General features: G+C 46.2%; 1 protein-coding gene across 7 annotated transcripts in view; it reads left to right on the top strand.

The window, feature by feature from the left end:
* The window catches only part of scrib (scribble planar cell polarity protein), an 82,914-nt gene that overhangs the window by 11,436 nt on the left and 52,496 nt on the right, over window positions 1–18,982 (top strand). For all 7 annotated transcript variants that reach the window (XM_076290701.1, XM_076290695.1, XM_076290696.1 and 4 more), the window contains exon 2: window positions 17,640–17,757. In XM_076290701.1, the coding sequence (XP_076146816.1) occupies window positions 17,640–17,757 (118 nt within the window). The remainder of the gene's footprint in view (window positions 1–17,639; window positions 17,758–18,982) is intronic.

Raw genomic sequence — 18,982 nt, 5'->3', positions numbered from 1 at the left:
AAAAACCAGCAAAACTAGTAGCTGATGACAGCCAATCTTGTGTGTGTAAATGAGTGTGTGAGGGAGAGAATCTCGCCTGTGTTGTTCTGCACTCTGTGCTTCTCCCTCCCTATCTGCTGTGGAGTTAGAGCGTGTGTGTGTGTGGCTGGGAGGCGCTGCTTGTTGACGTTTTTGTTTTTCTTGTTGATTCCTCTCGGTTGGGTATGGCAGGCCGAGCAGGAAGTGGGAATAATGGCGTGAGCAGTGGAATGCGCTGTTTTTATTTCAGGAGGAGAGCAGAAGAGAGCGAGGGACACCGAAGTAAGAAGCACAGTAGAGAGGGGCTGCCTTCACCTTTTGACTTTCACTTTTACTGCCATTTCCTTCTTTTGGGTCCATCTTCCTTTAACGCTCCTTAGACAACATTGTTCTGTGTTTACTCAGTTAGAACACATAGTAAACAAACTGTATGGCAGACACCATAAATCCACCTCCACAACCCGTTATCTCATCTGTCGCCATGGTATTCATAATTCAGTGGGAGGTGAGATTCATTATGGGATGTGTCCTAGTCCTACTGAATCTTCCTCCTGCCGTAACCTCTATATTGCTCAGTTTTTAATCTTCATTATGAGTGCTCACTTGCATTGCTGTTAGGTTGCTGGGCTCATGGAAGTACTTGGCTTTGTGGACTTGTTTGGTCCCTGGGATTTTAAGTTTTGAATAATTATATTTTTACCCTTTTTAAGCATTTATTCTGAATTGAAGATTATTTTCAAAAGAATGCAGTCTTTTCTCACAGTTTAACTGTAACGGTTGTGAAACTCTCTCACTCTCAAGAGAGAACGTGTGTTTGTTAATCCTGGGTGAACCGCAGTATGGTTGGGATGCCTGTGGTTAAGAGTGTGTGTGTGTGCGTGTGCGTGTTGTGTGTGTGTGTGTGTTGTGTGTGTGTGTGTGTTAACTATATTCATGTGCCAGACTGCGTGTTAAGCTAAGGGTAAGAGTGGGCTCTCCTGCCGTTCCCGGCGGAAGCCAGAGCAGAGGTGCAACCCAAACCAGCCATGTACTCCAAAGCCATAATGAGCAGATAGCAAGCCAGCAGCTCAGATCATGAATGACCATCATTCAACAACCAAATCAGTCATGTGTCTCACAGGAACTGAACTGAGATCAGTATCAGCCAATGCACAGGGGATGTGATTTTAGTGATTTTGATGAGGCTGGTTTTAGTACTGAGAGGCAGGTTTTCACAGGCAGGCTTCAGTGTGGAGTCATGCTGTCTCTCAGGGCAACGCACAAGAATCTAGTCTGCTCAGAAGTGAAGATAGTGAGAGGAGTGAGTGTGTTTGTTCATGAGTGTGTGTGTGTGTGTGTCTATTCGCAACAAAGAGATGTGACTGCACATTGCTTGCACTAACTACAGCCTAACTATAGATCTTCTTAATATGGTTGTGTGTGTAGAAGACTATAGATATTCTTAGTGTGTGTGTGTGTGTGTGTGTGTGTGTGTGTGTGTGTGTGTGTGTGTGTGTGTGTGTGTGTGTGTGTGTGGCTGTGCAGTAGAGAGATGCTAGTGTAGCTGCACATGGACAAAGGGTGCCATTGAGACGTGCTGGCAAGGCTGTTTCCCTCCTGAGCGGTTCTGTGTTTCTAGAATGTTCCCGCAGTGCTAGTCCCATCAGTTTTCCTCCCAGTGTTGTTAACTCTTTCCTCTGGCCCCCTCTCTCCATCTCCACTTCTCTCTCCAGCCTGCACGCTCTTCCTGCCTCTGTAGTTCTCCCGCAGGATGACTTGAGGCAGTGAGTGGAGCGTTTGACTGTGTGGGTGGACTGGAGGCGAGCCTCTATAAACTCTCTGCTCCTCCCACTCCCTGCTGAGAGTGCTAATAGCACTTAAATAAAATGCCTTCGTGTGTGTGTGTGTGTGTGTGTGTGTGTGTGTGTGTGTGTGTGTGTGTGTGTGTGTGTGTGTGTGTGTGTGTGTGTGTGTGTGTGTGTGTGTGTGTGTGTGTGTGTGTGTGTGTGTGTGTGTGTGTGTGTGTGTGTGTGTGTGTGTGTGTGTGTGTGTGTGTGTGTGTGTGTGTGTGTGTGTGTGTGTGTGTGTGTGTGTGTCAATTCCATTTGAGTGTTGAGGAAATACAGGCATGGCAAGAATCCGCAGGAGTCGGACCTCGCCTCCCTGCTCCACATTCCAGAGCGTGGACAGGGCCACACACACATACACATACCGCCAGCCAAAATAACATTGCACATATGCACTCCGAGCCAAAACAGCTTTGCATGCATGAACATGCATTCACACACGTGCTAACGCCCACAAGGGCATGGGGGAATATAGAAGCAATTGGCCCTACTGTACTCATTTTAAAAGACCTCATGGAATGGTGTATGTATCAGAACTAGCATCAGTGTTTGTTAAGGCTGAAACGGTTCAGTGTGAAATTCATCATTTAGTTTGAACTGACCAAACCTTGTTGTTCATGTGCACAAACTTAAACATAATTTAAAGAGTTGTTGTGCTGGGTATTCAAGACCTGCTTTTCATGTCTTTTGGGGTGCTTGTTCAAACAACCTCTGGCTTACTACTAATCATTTCACTCAAAATGAATTGACTTCTCTATATATTCTTTATTTTATTTGACTAGAAAACCTGTTTCAAATTATGTGTACACAAGAACACACCCCTCCACGTCTTTAGGCATGTGTTTCACCACATCTTGCACTTCCTCCAGCCCTGCACTCCCACATACTGCCCTCTTACAGAGCAGCCTTCACGTGGCATTCCTCAGGAATGACTGACTGATAAGTGACATAGCTTAGCTGTGTAGCTGTGCGCTGGTCTGCTTAGTGTGGTGTTTTGGATATTGTCGGTGTGGTCTCAGCAGCTTTTCCTAATGCGGCCACAGCATGCAGCCCTGTTTCTCTCTCTGTGTGTGTGTGTGTGTGTGTGTGTGTGTGTGTGTGTGTGTGTGTGTGTGTGTGTGTGTGTGTGTGTGTGTGTGTGTGTGTGTGTGTGTGTGTGTGTGTGTGTGTGTGTGTGTGTGTGTGTGTGTGTGTGTGTGTGTGTGTGAGAACATGTGTTGATCACACCCCTGCAGTTCATTAACTCCTTAAAGAATTTAATTGGGATGAGTGTGTTATTCACTACCTAGCACTTGCCTTAGTTACAAGCTTAGGGAGTTTCCCAAAGAAGTTGGCCATTCAACTGTCTTTCTGTTTCTTACACACACACTAACACACACACACACAGAGGGTTTCATTAGCATAGCTTAAAGTGTGGCCTTATTCTCCACACAAGTAATTAAGTCCCACTGAATCCCTAGCGCTGAATCCCCATGGACAATCTGCTGATGAGCTAACTGTAGTGTGTGTGTCTGTGTCTGTGTCTGTGTGTGCGTTATTGAGGAACATTTTATGGAGGTGGTGTGATTCATTGAACATTTGATGTGGTATTTGGCCGGCAAGTTTGAGATGAGCCTGGGATCATGACTTGTGGTTGGATCACTAGCCAAGGTCAAGGTATGAGCTGAGGAAGTTTGACGCTGTTCCGGTTTTCAGGAAATACCCACACCTGTGGAATGCAGCTCAAAGTGTGTGTGTGTGTGTGTGTGCGGGAGAGAGAGAGAGAGAGAGAGAGAGACTGCTTTTTGTGGACCCAGGGCTGTTATTACCTGTCTTCAAACAGCACTCAGTGAACTAATCCTCTAATCCTGAAAGGACCTGCAAACATACCCCCCCCCCCCCCTCTCTACATTTAGGCCCCCAGACAAGGCAGTTTTACTAGTATAGTGCATTTCATACACAAGGCAAGTCAACATGCTTGCGCCTGCAGGTAATAATAAATAAAAGCTTTTCTTTTTCTCTCCGTGTCTCCTCTTTCTCCTCTCCCCCTCCCTCTTGTCTTGTCTGCTCCTCATCAGCCATAATGTGTTATGGCTACAATGGGTTTGTTAATGGTGCTGGGTTGGGTTTGATGTAAGACCATGCATCTAATGGGCCTTTTGGAGAGGCCCTACTTCACTGGATAAGTACATTCTTGCCTTGTTGTGTGGTAAAACAACAGACTGGAGATTGCAACGCACTGGATTATGTTGCTCCACTTTACATTCTATTGACTCTTGCGTCATGCCCTTGTCATAGCAACATAACAGTAACAACATCAGTAAACCAACCACACACTATTACTAAGACTTAGGGTTCAGGTGTCCAATTACATTTCTTTCATTTGGAGTGTTGTGTTTAAAGTTTTGTCAGTTCTGACCCTGTGCTCAGATAGGCCATTGACTGATGACTGGTATTATGCTTAGAGTCTCTGATTGGCTGCTTCAGTAGGTGTGTGCTGATGCGTGCTGTCTGCTCATGTGACTGCTTGCTTGTTCTTCTCCTCACCCTGTTGTGACCCTCAGCTCCTCTGTTCCTCTGGCTCTGCTTCTTAGGATGCTTCCTCTCTTATTCCTGCGGATGCTCCCTCACATACACACACACACAGTCACACACACACACACACACTCACCTGATTTATAGGCTGCAGGAGGAGAGTGCTCTGACTGGCAGTTTTCCAGATTCTCAATACTGTTTGTGTGTCCATTTTGGGCCATACAGTACGTTGTAGTCTGTGTCCATTTTGGGTCATAGTATCTTGTAGCCGGTGTCCATTTTGGGTCATACTGTGTGTGTGTGTGTGTCGTAGTCTGTGTTTATTGTGCTCACAGGCACATTATTACCATTGCTGATGAGCTCTGATTGATCTTGTTGAGTTGATGTTATGTTTGTGCCTGTCTTTATGTCTGTAGCCAGTGTCATTACTGTGGCTTTCTGCTCCGCGTCGACCCCGTCTAGGCTGCTACTCTGTCAATCTGTGTGTCTGCCTCTGTGTTGTAGTGTCGTCACAATGTCTCTAGCCTGCCTTGACCTTGTACTGTGTGTGTGTGTGTGTGTGTGTGTGTGTGTGTGTGTGTGTGTGTGTGTGTGTGTGTGTGTGTGTGTGTGTGTGTGTGTGTGTGTGTGTGTGTGTGTGTGTGTGTGTGTGTGTGACTGTGTGTGTGTGTATGTGAGTGATGCTGAATGCATACTTGTTGGATATAGACCCTTTCAACAATAAAAACAAAAACAATGCTTGAACGTTCTATTTGAGCCCCAATCTACTTCCTCTGCATTAAGATAACATATGGAATGTTAAAAAGGAAGTCTTGTGGGGCCAACTATGATGCTGATAATGGAACTCTCTTGAAAGGGTCTATAGCTCATCATGCACACATACTCCAGTGTATGGCGTGTAATCCAGCTCTCCGTAGCAGTGACAGATGTTTGGATGCAAACACAGTGGCAGATCAACTCTCTCTAATATGGATCTGAGAGCAGCACTGGCCCATTCATATTAATCATATTAACCTCATTCCAGCCACACACCCCATGGCTAATGCACTTCAGTGTAGTGTGTGTTTGGGAGGCGGGGGACTGTTTGTTTGGTTTTTAGTATGATTTCTTTATTCGGAGAGGACGAAGAAATGAGGACTGTAAACCCAGTTGGCAAACCAAATTATCTGCGTTTTAAATTATAATGAATCACTAATAATGACCGGGTCTGAATAATGTTAGTCATTGTGGTGTGGATATGAATTGTGTGTGTGTGTGTGTGTGTGTGTGTGTGTGTGTGTGTGTGTGTGTGTGTGTGTGTGTGTGTGTGTGTGTTGCCTGGGTCTTGTCATAGAGGGCTGTGCTGCTTGTGTGGTCCAGAGTGGTCATCTTATGAGGTGCACACACCTTTAGACACACCCAGTTTTCTGTCCTTTTTTTCTCTGCTCTGGTGAGCTGCTGCTGGGCTTTGAGGTTTGAGAGAGTGCCTGAGAACCTGGAACTCCAGAGAACACACACACACACACCTTCTTTCTTAGCCTCTTGCTCCCATAAACATGCACAGACAAACCTACTCTTTGTGTTGGATAACTCTTTCACATGCAGCATCAGGGCACGAGTCCTCCAGATTGCTCATGCCTCAAGACACAAACACACGTGTTCATATGCAATCACAAGGTTCACATCATACCGATTCATATCACATTTCTCTCATAGCCAGCCATCTGGTGACTGGTTCACATAACACTTGTTCCCAAAACTTGCCATTCACATACAGAGATCCATATCTCACAACTTCCATGGAGATGGGCCCCGTCGTCACGCACAGACACACACTCACACGTACGCAAGCAGGCATATAATACTCCACTCTCTGGGCAGAGGAATGTTCTAGAATGTACGCGGAGAGTACTGGCTCTGTGTCTGCCCGCCCTTGAATGCCCTCTCTGTGAGACTTCACTCCCACACCGCAGGACTCTATTAACCCCACTGTATCTGAGGGAGCTTCTCAGAGTCAGTTATACAGTTGCGCTGCACACAAACGTATACACACGCACACACGCACGTACGCAGACGCAATCACACACACACACACACACACACACACACACACACACACACACACACACACACACACACACACACACACACAATATCCCTGTGTCACTCGCTTCTCAATTCTCACACACACACACACACACACACACACACACACACACACACACACACACACACACACACAGTGTCTGTGTTTTTAAGAGCCATAGATAGACAACATGGTGTCCCAGTAATGTACAACGCATTTATGAAGCCCCCACAATTTTGAATTACACCACCACTGTTGCATATACCTAAGAAAAAATGAAAAAGCTTATTCCTCAAAAGCTTAAGAATTTCTCCCAAACAATCCTAGGAGTTCATCCAGTTTCCAACCAGAAGGGGCCCCCACTTTGTGCTTTGACACTTAATGTGGTAAGGACTTAACAGGAGCATGGTCTTCTTAAGTTATTCACATTCGTGTCCAAAGACAGTTGCATGTCTGTGACCCACTGGTGCTGCTTGAGTCTGCTGTATATTTAGCAGTGTTTAATCACAGAATGCCCATGGCGACAGGACTTCTGGCTTTGACAGGAAGTGGTCTCTACAGACACAATGCCCGGCCCCGTGCCGAGAATTGGGCGGGATGGGGAGGTACAGCGGAGATGGAGACATTCCGAAGCGCAGATTCTCTAGCGGAATGACGTGCATAGCTCATCCTAAAAGTGTGATATGTGCTGCATTCAGAATGTATCCTAGTGTAAGGATGTTCTTGGGGTTAGTTAAGCAACCCTCGACAGCACTACCACTCGCTGGTTTTGTTCTCTTCCGTGCTGTGATGTAACCTAGAGGTTGGCCAGAGCTGTTGTGTTGCAGTGTGGCATTGATCAGCTGTTTGCAAAGCTCAGGGTTGCAAGCCGAAACTAGAGCGAGAGCACTCTTAACAACCCACACACACAGTAACTGAACTTTCGTACTAGATTCTCCTGATAGTACAGCAGTGGGTGTGTTTGTGTGGTAGTAGAAAGGCATCCTGAAAATGAGAGTATAATTAGCCTATCAGTGAATATAAGACCTGGCTAATTAATCAGCTCCAGGAGTCAGATTTGACCCCATGTCAAAGAGTGTTGTTTCAGTTCGCAACTGCTTGTCTCCTCAAAGTGGACAATTTCCTTCTGTGTGTGTGTGTGTGTGTGTGTGTGTGTGTGCGTGTGCGTGCGTGCGTGCGTGCGTGTGTGTGTGTTCCTCAAGTTGTCTTTAGACTGCACTTCCTGTTTTGCTGGCTCCCTTGTCATCATCTGGGCCGTACAGCATTGTCTTTCTGTGTTCACACGCCGACGTGAACTCTTTGCACTTTGTTAACTTAGTCACATGATTTGGTTGGTGTGTGTGTGTGTGTCAGGAGCAGAGTGTTAATTGCTGGAAAGAAATGCTCCGAGCCTTTTCCGTAAGAGAACATGTGACTGGGTGTGTAGCTCAGGAGAGTAAACCCGTGTAGGTAATGGAGAGATTTGCGGAGGGCTTTTCTGCCATTGGAGCATCTCTGCACCTCTTGAGGTGCAGTTTTGTGGGGCTAAGCTCTGGGTCACTGGCTGATGATGCCGTGGTCGCCCGAACATGATAAAGGACATGGGAGATAAAAACAGTGCTTCCTGCCAAATCCCCACTTACATCACTTAAGAGAAATCATCATTGCAGTGTGTGTGTGTGTGTGGGATTATGGTTTTCCTTGTTCATTTTTGGCAGTGGTTTTACATGCAAAATCCCTCCACAGCAGTTAAAATTCCTCTTTTGGCCACACCCATGTCTGTCCTTTTCTACATAGTCCACTTGCTCTATCAACCTGTGGCTTGTTTGGCCACTAAAGCAGGTGATTAGCCTCTGATAGTGACCACTGCTTGGCTTACGGCTCTATCTTTAACCCTTCTAGAAAGCCCTTTAAAGCAAGTAGTTATGGACAAGCCCTCCACTTGCTCGCTCTCGCTCTCTCGCTCTCTCTCTCTCGCTCTCTCTCTCTCGCTCTCTCTCTCTCTCACTTGCTCTCTCTTGCTTGCTCTCTTGCTTTCTTTCTTAATTTCTTTCTCTCTCTTTTTCTTTTGCTTTCTCTCTCTCTGTCTCCATCTCTGTCTCTCTCTCTCAGTCTCTCACACATGTGCTGTTTTTGTCTGATCTCAGCACTGTGCGGTGGGATCACGGTTTCCTCTAATAGCCTCATTAGCAGTGGTGCTGGTGTGGGTTAAGTTAAATTAAGCCTTGTTTAGTGATGGCCAGCTGACGACGTCAGCGCCAAACAGAGCCGGTTTCAGTGCCGTTAGCTCAGCAAGCTCGGCGGCCTCTGATTGACTGTCAGAAGGAAACACACTGTTCCCTAGCTACAGGTCACGGCAGGTTAACCACACTGACTGGACCACAACGGCTCTCGCAGGTGCAAGTGTGTGTGTGTGTGTGTGTGTGTGTGTGTATGTGTGTGTATGTGTCGGTCTGTGTCTGTGTGTGTGTGTTCTGTCCTGAGGAACATGCAGCACTGCCGATTATGAGCTATATTTAGCACCACGTATAGCCTAGTCTCTCTTAGTTTAATTGTTTTTTTTTTGGACCGTAAATAGGGTCATAACCGGCAGAAGCAAATGCTGCCTGGTATTAGTTGAAGCTAGAGGGGTTTGGTCCTCCTGACATGTGAGATATGACCACCACACCTGCTTCCTCTCCAGTGTTGCACGAGCTGTGAACACACACTCTCAGTCTTGTGCACTGCACAGTCCTTTGCACATGCACATTTAATCTACTGTTTTGCAGTTTAATTTGCCCAGATGTGGTGTTGCCACTTAGTTAGGAAGGTACGCATCTGTAGACATCTCCATGTATAACTCTGCTGTTTAGAACATCCTGAGCCAACAGAAACAAGGCTGACGACTTGTTAAAGCGTAACTTTCGCCAAAATGCATCCTAGTGTGTTTTTGTGAATGTACCCGAGTCAAACTTTCGTTTAAAAGCATAATTACGTCCGAAGCGCCACTTTTAAGCTTGTCCGTGTTGTCGTTTTCCGGTCAAATGGCCTTTTGAATGGGAATCGTAGGGGCACTACTATTTTGATACATGATCACATCAAACTCGCTATTTTTAAAACGCTAAGAAGGCTTGACACAACATGAAACTTTGATCGAAGTATCATCAGTGTCTCTACACATGAACTCGAGCATTGAGAACATTGTTCGTGTACACATAGTTTACTAAAAAGAAAGGTTTTGGACAACTCACTCCTTGACTGGCAAGATGGCGGCGAGCAGAAAAACCAAGTGTTGTTCAAAACCTTTCTTTTTAGTAAACTCTGTGTACACAAACAATGTTCTCAAGCTTAAACAGACAAGCTTAAAAGTGGCGCTTCGAACGTAATGATGCTATTAAACGAAAGTTTGACTCGGGTACATTCACAAAAACACCCTAGGATGCATTTTGGCGAAAGTTATGCTTTAACTCCTCAAATCCACTCGAAGTGTGCTGCCACCACCATCACCTAATTTTTCCATTTGCGTTCTGATACTGCACTGTGCACCTTAGCATCAGCCTTTGGAGAGAATTGGATTGATTGCCCTCTCTGCATTCCAACGCACGTTGAGATTAAATTCCCCTCCCGCTCGTCTCCATGTACATCGTTGTATGTCTGGCTCCATGAGTCTGATTGGCCCTTAATGTCATTTGGCAGCCGCATTCCCTCTGTGTGTGTACGTGTGTGTACGTGTGCTTTGTTGTCTTTTTTGCGTGTGAGAAACTAGCGTAGTCAGCAGCTAAAACAGCTGTGTGTGTGTGTGCGAAAGTAAGCGAGAGATGTTCTGCTCCTCTGACCCCATCTATCTCTGTGCAATGTGGTGGAAGAGGGGGGAAGTGTGTGCTGGTTTGAACTGTCTCTGCATCCTCCCTATTTGATCTCTTACCTTAATCGTTTATTACGGTAGTGTGTGGGTTAATGCTTAATGTGGTTAGCAAAGTAACTGATTATGTGTGTAGTTCTGCACGTCTGACTTTGAGGATCAGTGTGTGTAAAGGCCTTTGCTCTGATGCAGTGAAATAATATGGCACAGTGTTTGAGCCAAAGCCACAGCCTGTGGAAGGTTGGCCAGTCTGGGGTTTTTTTTTCATCAGCAAATGAGAGATGGGGATTGGCTACTGTGAAAAAAGAAGCAGGGCTTTTGTCTTAAGACGAATGTATTAAGACCCGTCTCTCTGTATGCTCTACACAGCTACAATACAAGTGCAGCTGGATAACCGGTGAACTCAATCTGATAGAGCAAGATCACCACACATGGACATGGGCATAGACATGTTGAAGATTTATCTTTAGAACAAGCCGTTATTTTGTGGAGGGCATCACTGGTGAAGTCTCACTCTTGTTTTCTGTCGCTCTCGTTCTCTCTTGCTCTCTTTCTCTCACCGCTCTCTCTCTTTCTTTCTTTCTTTCTTTCTTTCTTTCTTTCTTTCTTTCTTTCTCTCTCTCTCTCTCTCTCTCTCTCTCTCTCTCTCTCTCTCTCTCTCTCTCTCTCTCTCTCTCTCTCTCTCTCTCTCTCTCTCTCTCACATACACACACCCCTCATAAAATCTGCCATTCCAAGCTGCAGTATAAAAGCTCTGCCACATACACAACTCCGCTGTAGAAATTGATGCTCTTAATGAATACTGTAGTGTTCAGCTGAAAGGCTGAGACGTGTCAAAGATGTGGTTTGTAGAGTCTAGGAGGAACTAACCAACATGACTGTCCCTCTTACTTTTTTTCTCCTCATTTGTTCCTTCTCTCCCTCCCTCTTCAGCCCTTGTTGTTTTCCTCTCCCTCTCTCTGCTGCCTCATGTAACCCCCTCTCTGTGGCTCTTTTGTCCTCCATGCTTTCCTCATTAATTATCAACTGCATTATCGTCTCAGTCTTTTTCTCCCCTTTTCTTTCACCCTCCCTCTCCACCCCAATCCCTCTTCTTACTCATCCTCTGCTTTTGTTTCCATCCATCTCTCTCTCTCTCTCTCTCGCTCTCTTTCTCGCTCTCTCTCTAATCTCCCTTTCTCTTCTCTCTCTCTGCACTCCCCTGTCTCTCTCTCTCTCGCGCTCTCTCTCTCTCTCTCTCTCTACTTAAACAATGGCTCAGGCAGCCCACGATGGGCTGGGGGTGGGGCCACCCTCTTTGATTGACAGCTCCACATGCAGCAGAAGAGCCTTTGTCCTCATGCCAAGACTTAAAGGAGGGAGTGCAGAGAAAGAAAAGTTGGAGAGAAAAGAAGAGACAAATGAGAGGGGAGTGGTGGAGGGAAAGTGGAAGAACTGATAGGGGGAGACTGAAAGAGGGGAAAGTAGAGAGAAGAGCAGAGAGAGGGGGGGATCGGGGGAGGGTAAGGGAGATGTATTCATATGCAGGATTTGTGGGGTCCCCTTCCATGAGTCAACTGGGAGGGACGTAGATGATGGACATGCCTCCTGTCCCATCCTATTTCTCACTTTGTCTTCATACATCTTAACTTTCACAACCTGAAATCACCATGTTCATCTTTGTTTCTACTTTTTCACTGTACCTCACACGCTTTTCCCTGTATACACACTTATCTCCATCAAACCAGCTTCTTCAGTACCTTTGAGTAGTATGACTCAAACTGACTCAAAACAGTGGAAAGAAAAGGAAAACCTTTAACTTTTACTTTTACTTCATGTTGTATAGGGAAGTGTGTGTTTGTGTGTGTGATGGGAGAAGGTGTGTGAATGATGAACCTGTTGTGCGGGTGACACACACAAACACACAACACACTTACACATAGTTGATCTGAAAATCCTCAGTCTTCTGTCTGACTCATCAGGAAAAGCCCCAATCCTACCCTGACTGTTTATGGATAGGGGGGGGGGGTCTTAGGGAGCACCTGTTGCAGTGTTTCAGGAATTCTATGTGAGTGAGTGAGTGATTCAGTCGTGTTTTGTGTGTGTGTGTGTGTGTGTGTGTGTGTGTGACAGTCCTATTTTGTTTGTGTGTGTGTGACTCAGTCCTGTTTTGTTTGTGTCTGTCTGACTGTCTGTCTGAAGACGCACATACACCCTAAGCACTCCCTGAACACACGGATCTATGGCTGCCCTATAGAGTCCCCTCTTATGGCCTCCTGCCCCACACACTGGCCAACTTACTCACTCAACCAAATCCTCCCATGCCTCTCCCTCTCCCTCTCCCTCTCCCTCTCTCTGCCCCCTATTGAAAAGAGAGGGCAATCACAAAAGCATTTGTTCCTGTCTGCCCTCCCCTTAAGCACATGCACCTTCAGTGTGTGTGTGTGTGTGTCTGTGTGTGTGTGTGTGTGTCTGTGTGTGTGTGTGTGTGTGTCTGTGTGCAAACATGAAGCCAGTGGGATATCTGGAGTGCTGTTGATCTGAGAGGAATATAATGGAGCATTACAGAGAATCGGTGATGGATTATGTGTGTGTATGTATGTGTGCAGCACAGAAAAAGGGGGAGGTATAGACATGCAAAGTTAATACGAGTGGTCACAGTCTCCTTGCCAGTGTAACCACTGGTGGTTGTGTGGCTTCGGTCATCTGGATCCCAGCTTATAAAGCAGCCAGACTCATACGAGCACATCTGAGACCTGACTCCCCTAACAGGTCTGAGACCAGACTCTCTCCACATACAGTAGTCAACACATGGAGCAATAGACATCTGGTTTGATAAGAGTTTTGAATACGCGCAGGTGTGTGTGTTTGTGGTGCAATGACGCCATGCAAGGATTGCTCTACCCAGAATGTCTGAGCATGCTAGCACAAGTCTCTCCCAAAGAGTGCCGCAATCCCGGTACCGGAACCTCTCCAAAATATGTCCCAAGAATACTCCTCTTTCCTCTCTCTCTCCTCCTGTCATTCTGTAGTGTGTGTGTGTGTGTGTGTGTGTGTGTGTGGCTATTCAGTGGATTAATCTACAAGTTAAAATTTGCTGAACACACCCTGTGCTCCAGGCCACCTCGGCAGCTTGCCAAATATGGAGTCCTTGCTGTGGGCTTTGCGGGTTACAGCACCTGCTAAAAACAGAGCCTGGAGGCTACAGAGACAATGACTTTAAGAGAAGAAGCATGCCATCAGGCATCACAGTAAAAGGTATGCTGGTGTGTCTGTGTCGGTGTGCTGCGATGCGTTGACTTGGAGCCTGGAAACTATTAACTTGTTTTGGTCTCCTGTTATCAAGCATGACGCGTGGGTTTATGTGGATATGGGTGTGTGTGTTTGTGCACACGTGTGTGTGCGTGTGTGTCAGTAATGGTTTCATTGGGGAGGGCTGTGGCAAGCAAAGTCACTTGACTGGAACATTGAAGCATCTGTGTGCTATTGGCCCTCTTCACCAATCTCTCTCAATTGTCTCCACCCCTCCCCTCTCTCTCCCCTCTATCTCTCCCTCTCGCACGCATTGCCTGTTTATTCGTTTGGTTGAGGAATGACCGGAAGTAATGTCATACATACATAATGTCAAACATCGACTCTTGAGAGCTGTTTGTTGTCACCAAGTTGTGACAATCGTGCAATATAGATAGATAGATAGATAGATAGATAGATAGAGTGAACTTGAATTTCCCCTAGGGATCAATAAAGTATCTCTCTATCTCTATCTCTATCTCTATCTCTATCTCTATCTCTATCTCTCTCTCTCTCTCTCTCTCTCTCTCTCTCTCTCTCTCTCTCTCTCTCTCTCTCTCTCTCTCTCTCTCTCTCTCTCTCTCTCTCTCTCTCTCTCTCTCTCTCTCTCTCTCTCTCTCTCTCTCTCACATTGCAAAGCAACTTGGTGACAACAAACAGCTCTCAAGAGTCGATGTTTGACGTTTCCTTGTAGTAGTCCAAAGCTAAATGTTTTGGAAAAAATGCATGATAACTGCATCTGACAGCTTAATGATAAACAACAGCTGTAAAGCCTGGGAAATGTTCAGAGTTTTGCAGGATATGACCTCATGCCGACTAGACAATTATCCGTCATATGCAGTTTCTCTCTGGCTGTACTTGGATCCTTATGGATGGAGGCTTACAGCTCTCAGGCACTGTGCTGGACATGGGCCTGGCCTTTTTAAAATTTGAAAGAAAGATAATTATTTATAACGGCTTTGCAGATAGTCCTGATGAACTTGGGCACAGAAATGTTCAGGCATAGAAATGCTGCTTGCTGTAAGCGCTGTTGTGGGGGTGTTTTGTAAGCGAGTGTGAGAGGCGGTCAGCTACAGTGAATAAAAAGGATGCTTTCATGGTGACCGGCTGTGCTTGTCTGACCTTGAGCAGGTAGGCGGGGATCTGTGTGTGGTTGGGCCTTCCCTGTGGAGGCACACACACACACACACACACAGCAGAAGCCCCTAGAGGATCAAATCCAGGCCTACTTTTACAGCAGTTTGACCCTGACTAATAAGTGTAAAAACACATCTGAATTGTGCGCACACACACACACACACACACACACACACACACACACTCACTCACTCTTTCATTCGGCCAATTCCCTTTTCATACCTGTGTGTTGTTCATCTACCTTTGTGTACACTCCATATATGCCTCCACATACACACCACACGGTCAAGCAGCCAAGTTGGAGTCCATAATGTAATGAAGCAGGCCACACTCAATAATGCACAAAGGAGATACAAATGGAGGGTGTGTTGGAGATTCAGGGCTAAAGTGTGTGTGTGTGTGTGTGTGTGTGTGTGTGTGTGTGTGTGTGTGTGTGTGTGTGTGTGTGTGTGTGTGTGTGTGTGTGTGTGTGTGTGTGTGTGTGTGTGTGTGTGTGTGTGTGTGTGTGTGTGTGTGTGTGTGTGTGTGTGTGTGTGTGTGTGTGTGTGTGTGTGTGTGTGTGTGTGTGTGTGTGTGTGTGTGTGTGTGTGTGTGTAAGAGGCAGATTTGTGTGTATGGAGCTGGTCTGGCCGTTGGAGAGTGAATGGGTGCCTTTGTGAGGAGTTCTAATCACTGGCACTGAGTACTGATTACATTACACACACACTCTTCCTCTCTCTGGCAGACACACACTTACTTTCTCATGCACACTGTAGAGGAAAAGAGTTAACAAGTCAGAAAGTAGATGCATGTATGAGGTAGAGAGAGAGTGTGTGTGTGTGTGAGCGAAGGAGAGGGAGCGAGCAAGGGAAAGATGGAGCGATCGAGAGAGAGAGCGAGAGCAGCAAAGAAGAGTGGACAGCAGCCAAGAGAGCCAAAGGGCCGTCTGGACAGAGCCAGTGTACAGGGGGCCATGCGGTGGGGGAGAACTCCCTCTTTCATCTTACCCCTCTGTCTTTTCTGCTCTTGCTTTCACTTCTTTTCTCTTTGTATTTTCCCTTTTTGAGGCCCATCCCCCTCTTTCTCTTTCAAACTTGCCCCCCTCCCGCCCCCTCCACTATGTGTAAATATTTAACTTGAACATTGTGTTCATCCATGAACTTATAGACCATCTCTGTCCTATCAGAGCATTTGGTGTGTGTGTGTGGGTCCGTTTGCCCGTGTGCATTTATAATTTTGTCTGAATGCTCCTTGGCATCCGGCCCTGCACTTGCAAATTCCATCCGTTGCTATATGTGGAAACAGGATTTCTTTTTTCTTTGAAACAATTCTTCTGCCTTTTTGTGCTTGTGTACAGGCTGTAGGTGTGTGTGTGTGTGTGTGTGTGTGTGTGTGTGTGTGTGTGTGTGTGTGTGTGTGTGTGTGTGTTCCAATGGGAGTAGTACAGGTCAGGGGGAACCATGTGTCAAGTTACCCGTCTTCCCGTCACTTGATACCCATCACCTGCCAACCAGGCACACACTTGTATGTACACACACACACACACTCAGACACAAACTCTCTCTCACACTCTCACACACACACACACACACACACACACACACAGGCACTTGGCGCGCTCTGCTGCCCATCCGCAATGATGTCAATGGTCATGGCCATAGTCATTTCATCTATTAGTCAGCTGGAGTTGCAAACCTCGACTGTACACTAACCAGTCTCCTGGACATTCCTGCCAAACCATGTGTGTGTGCGTGTGTGTCTTCTTCATGCCTGTAAACAAACACAAGTATGTTAATGAAATGTATTCCCACTGTGCTTTTGGTCCATTTTCAGCCCTTGTATTACGAAGGGTCATGTCAGAGTGTTTCCTACCCAGGAGGTTTAGGTTGTGTGTCTGTGGGTCATGTTTGTGTGTGCGGGATCTGCAGAGCCGCAGCTGGAGTGAGAGAGAGAGAGAGAGAGAGAATTTAGAGCAAAGCTGATCATCACAACTGCCTTTGACATGGGCATACCCCATATTAAGCCTGTAAGACTGCCTGTGTGCTTATCTGCATTTTATTTGCTAGTTTTAGGAAGCATGGAGGCCAGCTCTTCATGTCTATGGTCTAACCCTACCTGATGGAAATGTGTGAAAGTGGTACCTACAGTGTAGATACATGTGTGCTTATCAGCTTGGCAGAGCCCAGTGAGATGTCACTTCCCTGTGACTCCCACGGCCCGGTGACTTTCTGACCAAACGTGCACTACAGTCAGCGCAAGTGTCTCTGTTGGTTGTTCAGTTTTCATTTCTAGGTAGTGATGTTCCAAATGAAGTTTTCAAAAATGAAGGGATTCTAGTTTGCCTTGTTCCCATGGCAAACAGCCACATTATGCTCACAGGCTACACAGGTAGTGACATCACTGAACCCCCGCCCTATAGTCAGTCAGTGCATTCATGTACCTAAGTTTGTCCTGTTTGTACATGAGGTGATGTGGCTGTGTTTTTGTGCGTGTATGTGTATTGTGTACATACGTACGTACGTGTGTGTGTAAAAGGGCTGCCAGCTCCAGACATTGAGTAGAGGAATGTACTGAATGCAGCCTAGCCAACAAGGGCTCCTCAGTGCAGGGGAGCAGAAACTGGCAACCCCTCCTCCCCAATCTCTCTCTCTCTCTCTCTCTCTCTCTCTCTCTCTCTCTCTCTCTCTGTGCAATAGTGAGCAGTGATCTGTTCTGCTGGTTTGCCAACATGCTGTGTGATGCTATTTTGACTGGGGGAGGGTCTCTGGCAGGCATGTAGATGTCATGTCCCCATGTTGAATGCAGAGCCTGTTAGGCTATTTTAGAGACACACTGACATGTTTGTAATCAGTGGACAGTGCGACGCTCTCTCCCTTTTGTTTAACACACTGTTTTCCTGTGGAAGAGCCACTCCACTGACTCATACTCTGTGTGTGTGTGTGTGTGTGCTTGTTCCAGTGGAAGTCATGTTTTCCTGACGACGTTTCTCTCTCTTTGTTGTGTTTTGTAGCCATTCTTCCGCCTGCTGAACCTGCGTAAGCTGGGCCTGAGTGATAATGAGATCCAGCGACTCCCGCCAGAGGTGGCAAACTTTATGCAGCTGGTCGAGCTGGACATCTCCAGAAATGGTACGTGGACACACACACACACACACACGCCTCTGATGAATACCCTCTATTTCAGTCATGCCCTCAGATACCCATATTTGTGCATTGTGCCCCATGTGCCCATAAATCCTCAGACACAGGCTCATACACAGTCATGCACACACCCAAACAGTCATTGACATGCACACACACACACACACACACACACACACACACACACACGCACGCATATACCTCGGTCTGAATACCACTACTGTCAGCAGCTGGCCATTGTCTTCCATGTCAAATTATTTTCTCCCATACTTGGGGAAAGAAAATAGACCAGTTGCAGAAGTAGGAACTCTCAAAGGCGTGTGCACGCAAAAATACACACATGAAACAAAGGCCAGCCCTCGGCCAGTGATGGACATGAGTCACATGGCCGACACACACAGTCACGCACATTGTCACACACACACACACACACACACACACACACACACACACACTTGTATAAATCAGGTCAAAAAACTCACACACCAAGGGCTGTAGAGAAACGGGTTATTTCTGTATTCCTACCAGTAAGGCCAGTTCTATGGAGTTACATTTGTTCCACTTTTATGAGCGAGCAATAGCACAATTTGAGCACAGAAAAATATTTTGAGCGAGCACACAAATTATATTTTGAGGAAAAATGAAACTCTCAGTTCAAACGTGTTTGTGCCTTTTATTGAGGTTTCCTAAAAGATTTAATATTTTTATAGGTGTTTTCTGTACTCAAGCCGGTGCACCTCCATTAGATTACATGCAATTGAAACTAATATTTTCCCCCTTGGGGGCGTTTCAGCCACGGTAACGACTGACACTAGTAAATGACGCTAGGCGTTGTGGACTTCAGCAGCCAATGAGAATTGGACTTCAACCCCTGAATTTTCTGATTGGTTGATGAATTGTGGAACAAACATAACGTTGTCGACAGTTTTGAGCGAGCACACAGACGAAGTTGAGCGAGCGCGACCGAGATCTCCTGAGCTAGTGGAGGAACAGTTTATGTGAGCACGTACAGTGAAACTGAAAGAAAGGGGGCTGATGTTGCATATACATATTGATATTAGCAAACAGGCAAAGACATTTGTGGAGCACAACATAGATTCCTGTTTGCTCAACTACAAGTTTTTTTGTGCTCGAGTTTCATTTTTCCTCAAAATATAATTTGTGTGCTCGCTCAAAATATTTTTCTGCGCTCAAATTGTGCTATTGCTCGCTC

This window comes from Alosa pseudoharengus, unplaced genomic scaffold (genome assembly GCF_046254945.1).
Source record: "Alosa pseudoharengus isolate Yale_2024_CS ecotype anadromous, Long Island Sound unplaced genomic scaffold, YU_APseudo_1.1 YU_APseudo_1.1_scf_18, whole genome shotgun sequence".
NCBI classification, from domain to species: Eukaryota; Metazoa; Chordata; class Actinopteri; order Clupeiformes; family Clupeidae; genus Alosa; species Alosa pseudoharengus.
The sequence above is the reverse complement of the archived record's forward strand: the minus strand, read 5'-3'. Positions and strand labels throughout refer to the sequence as shown.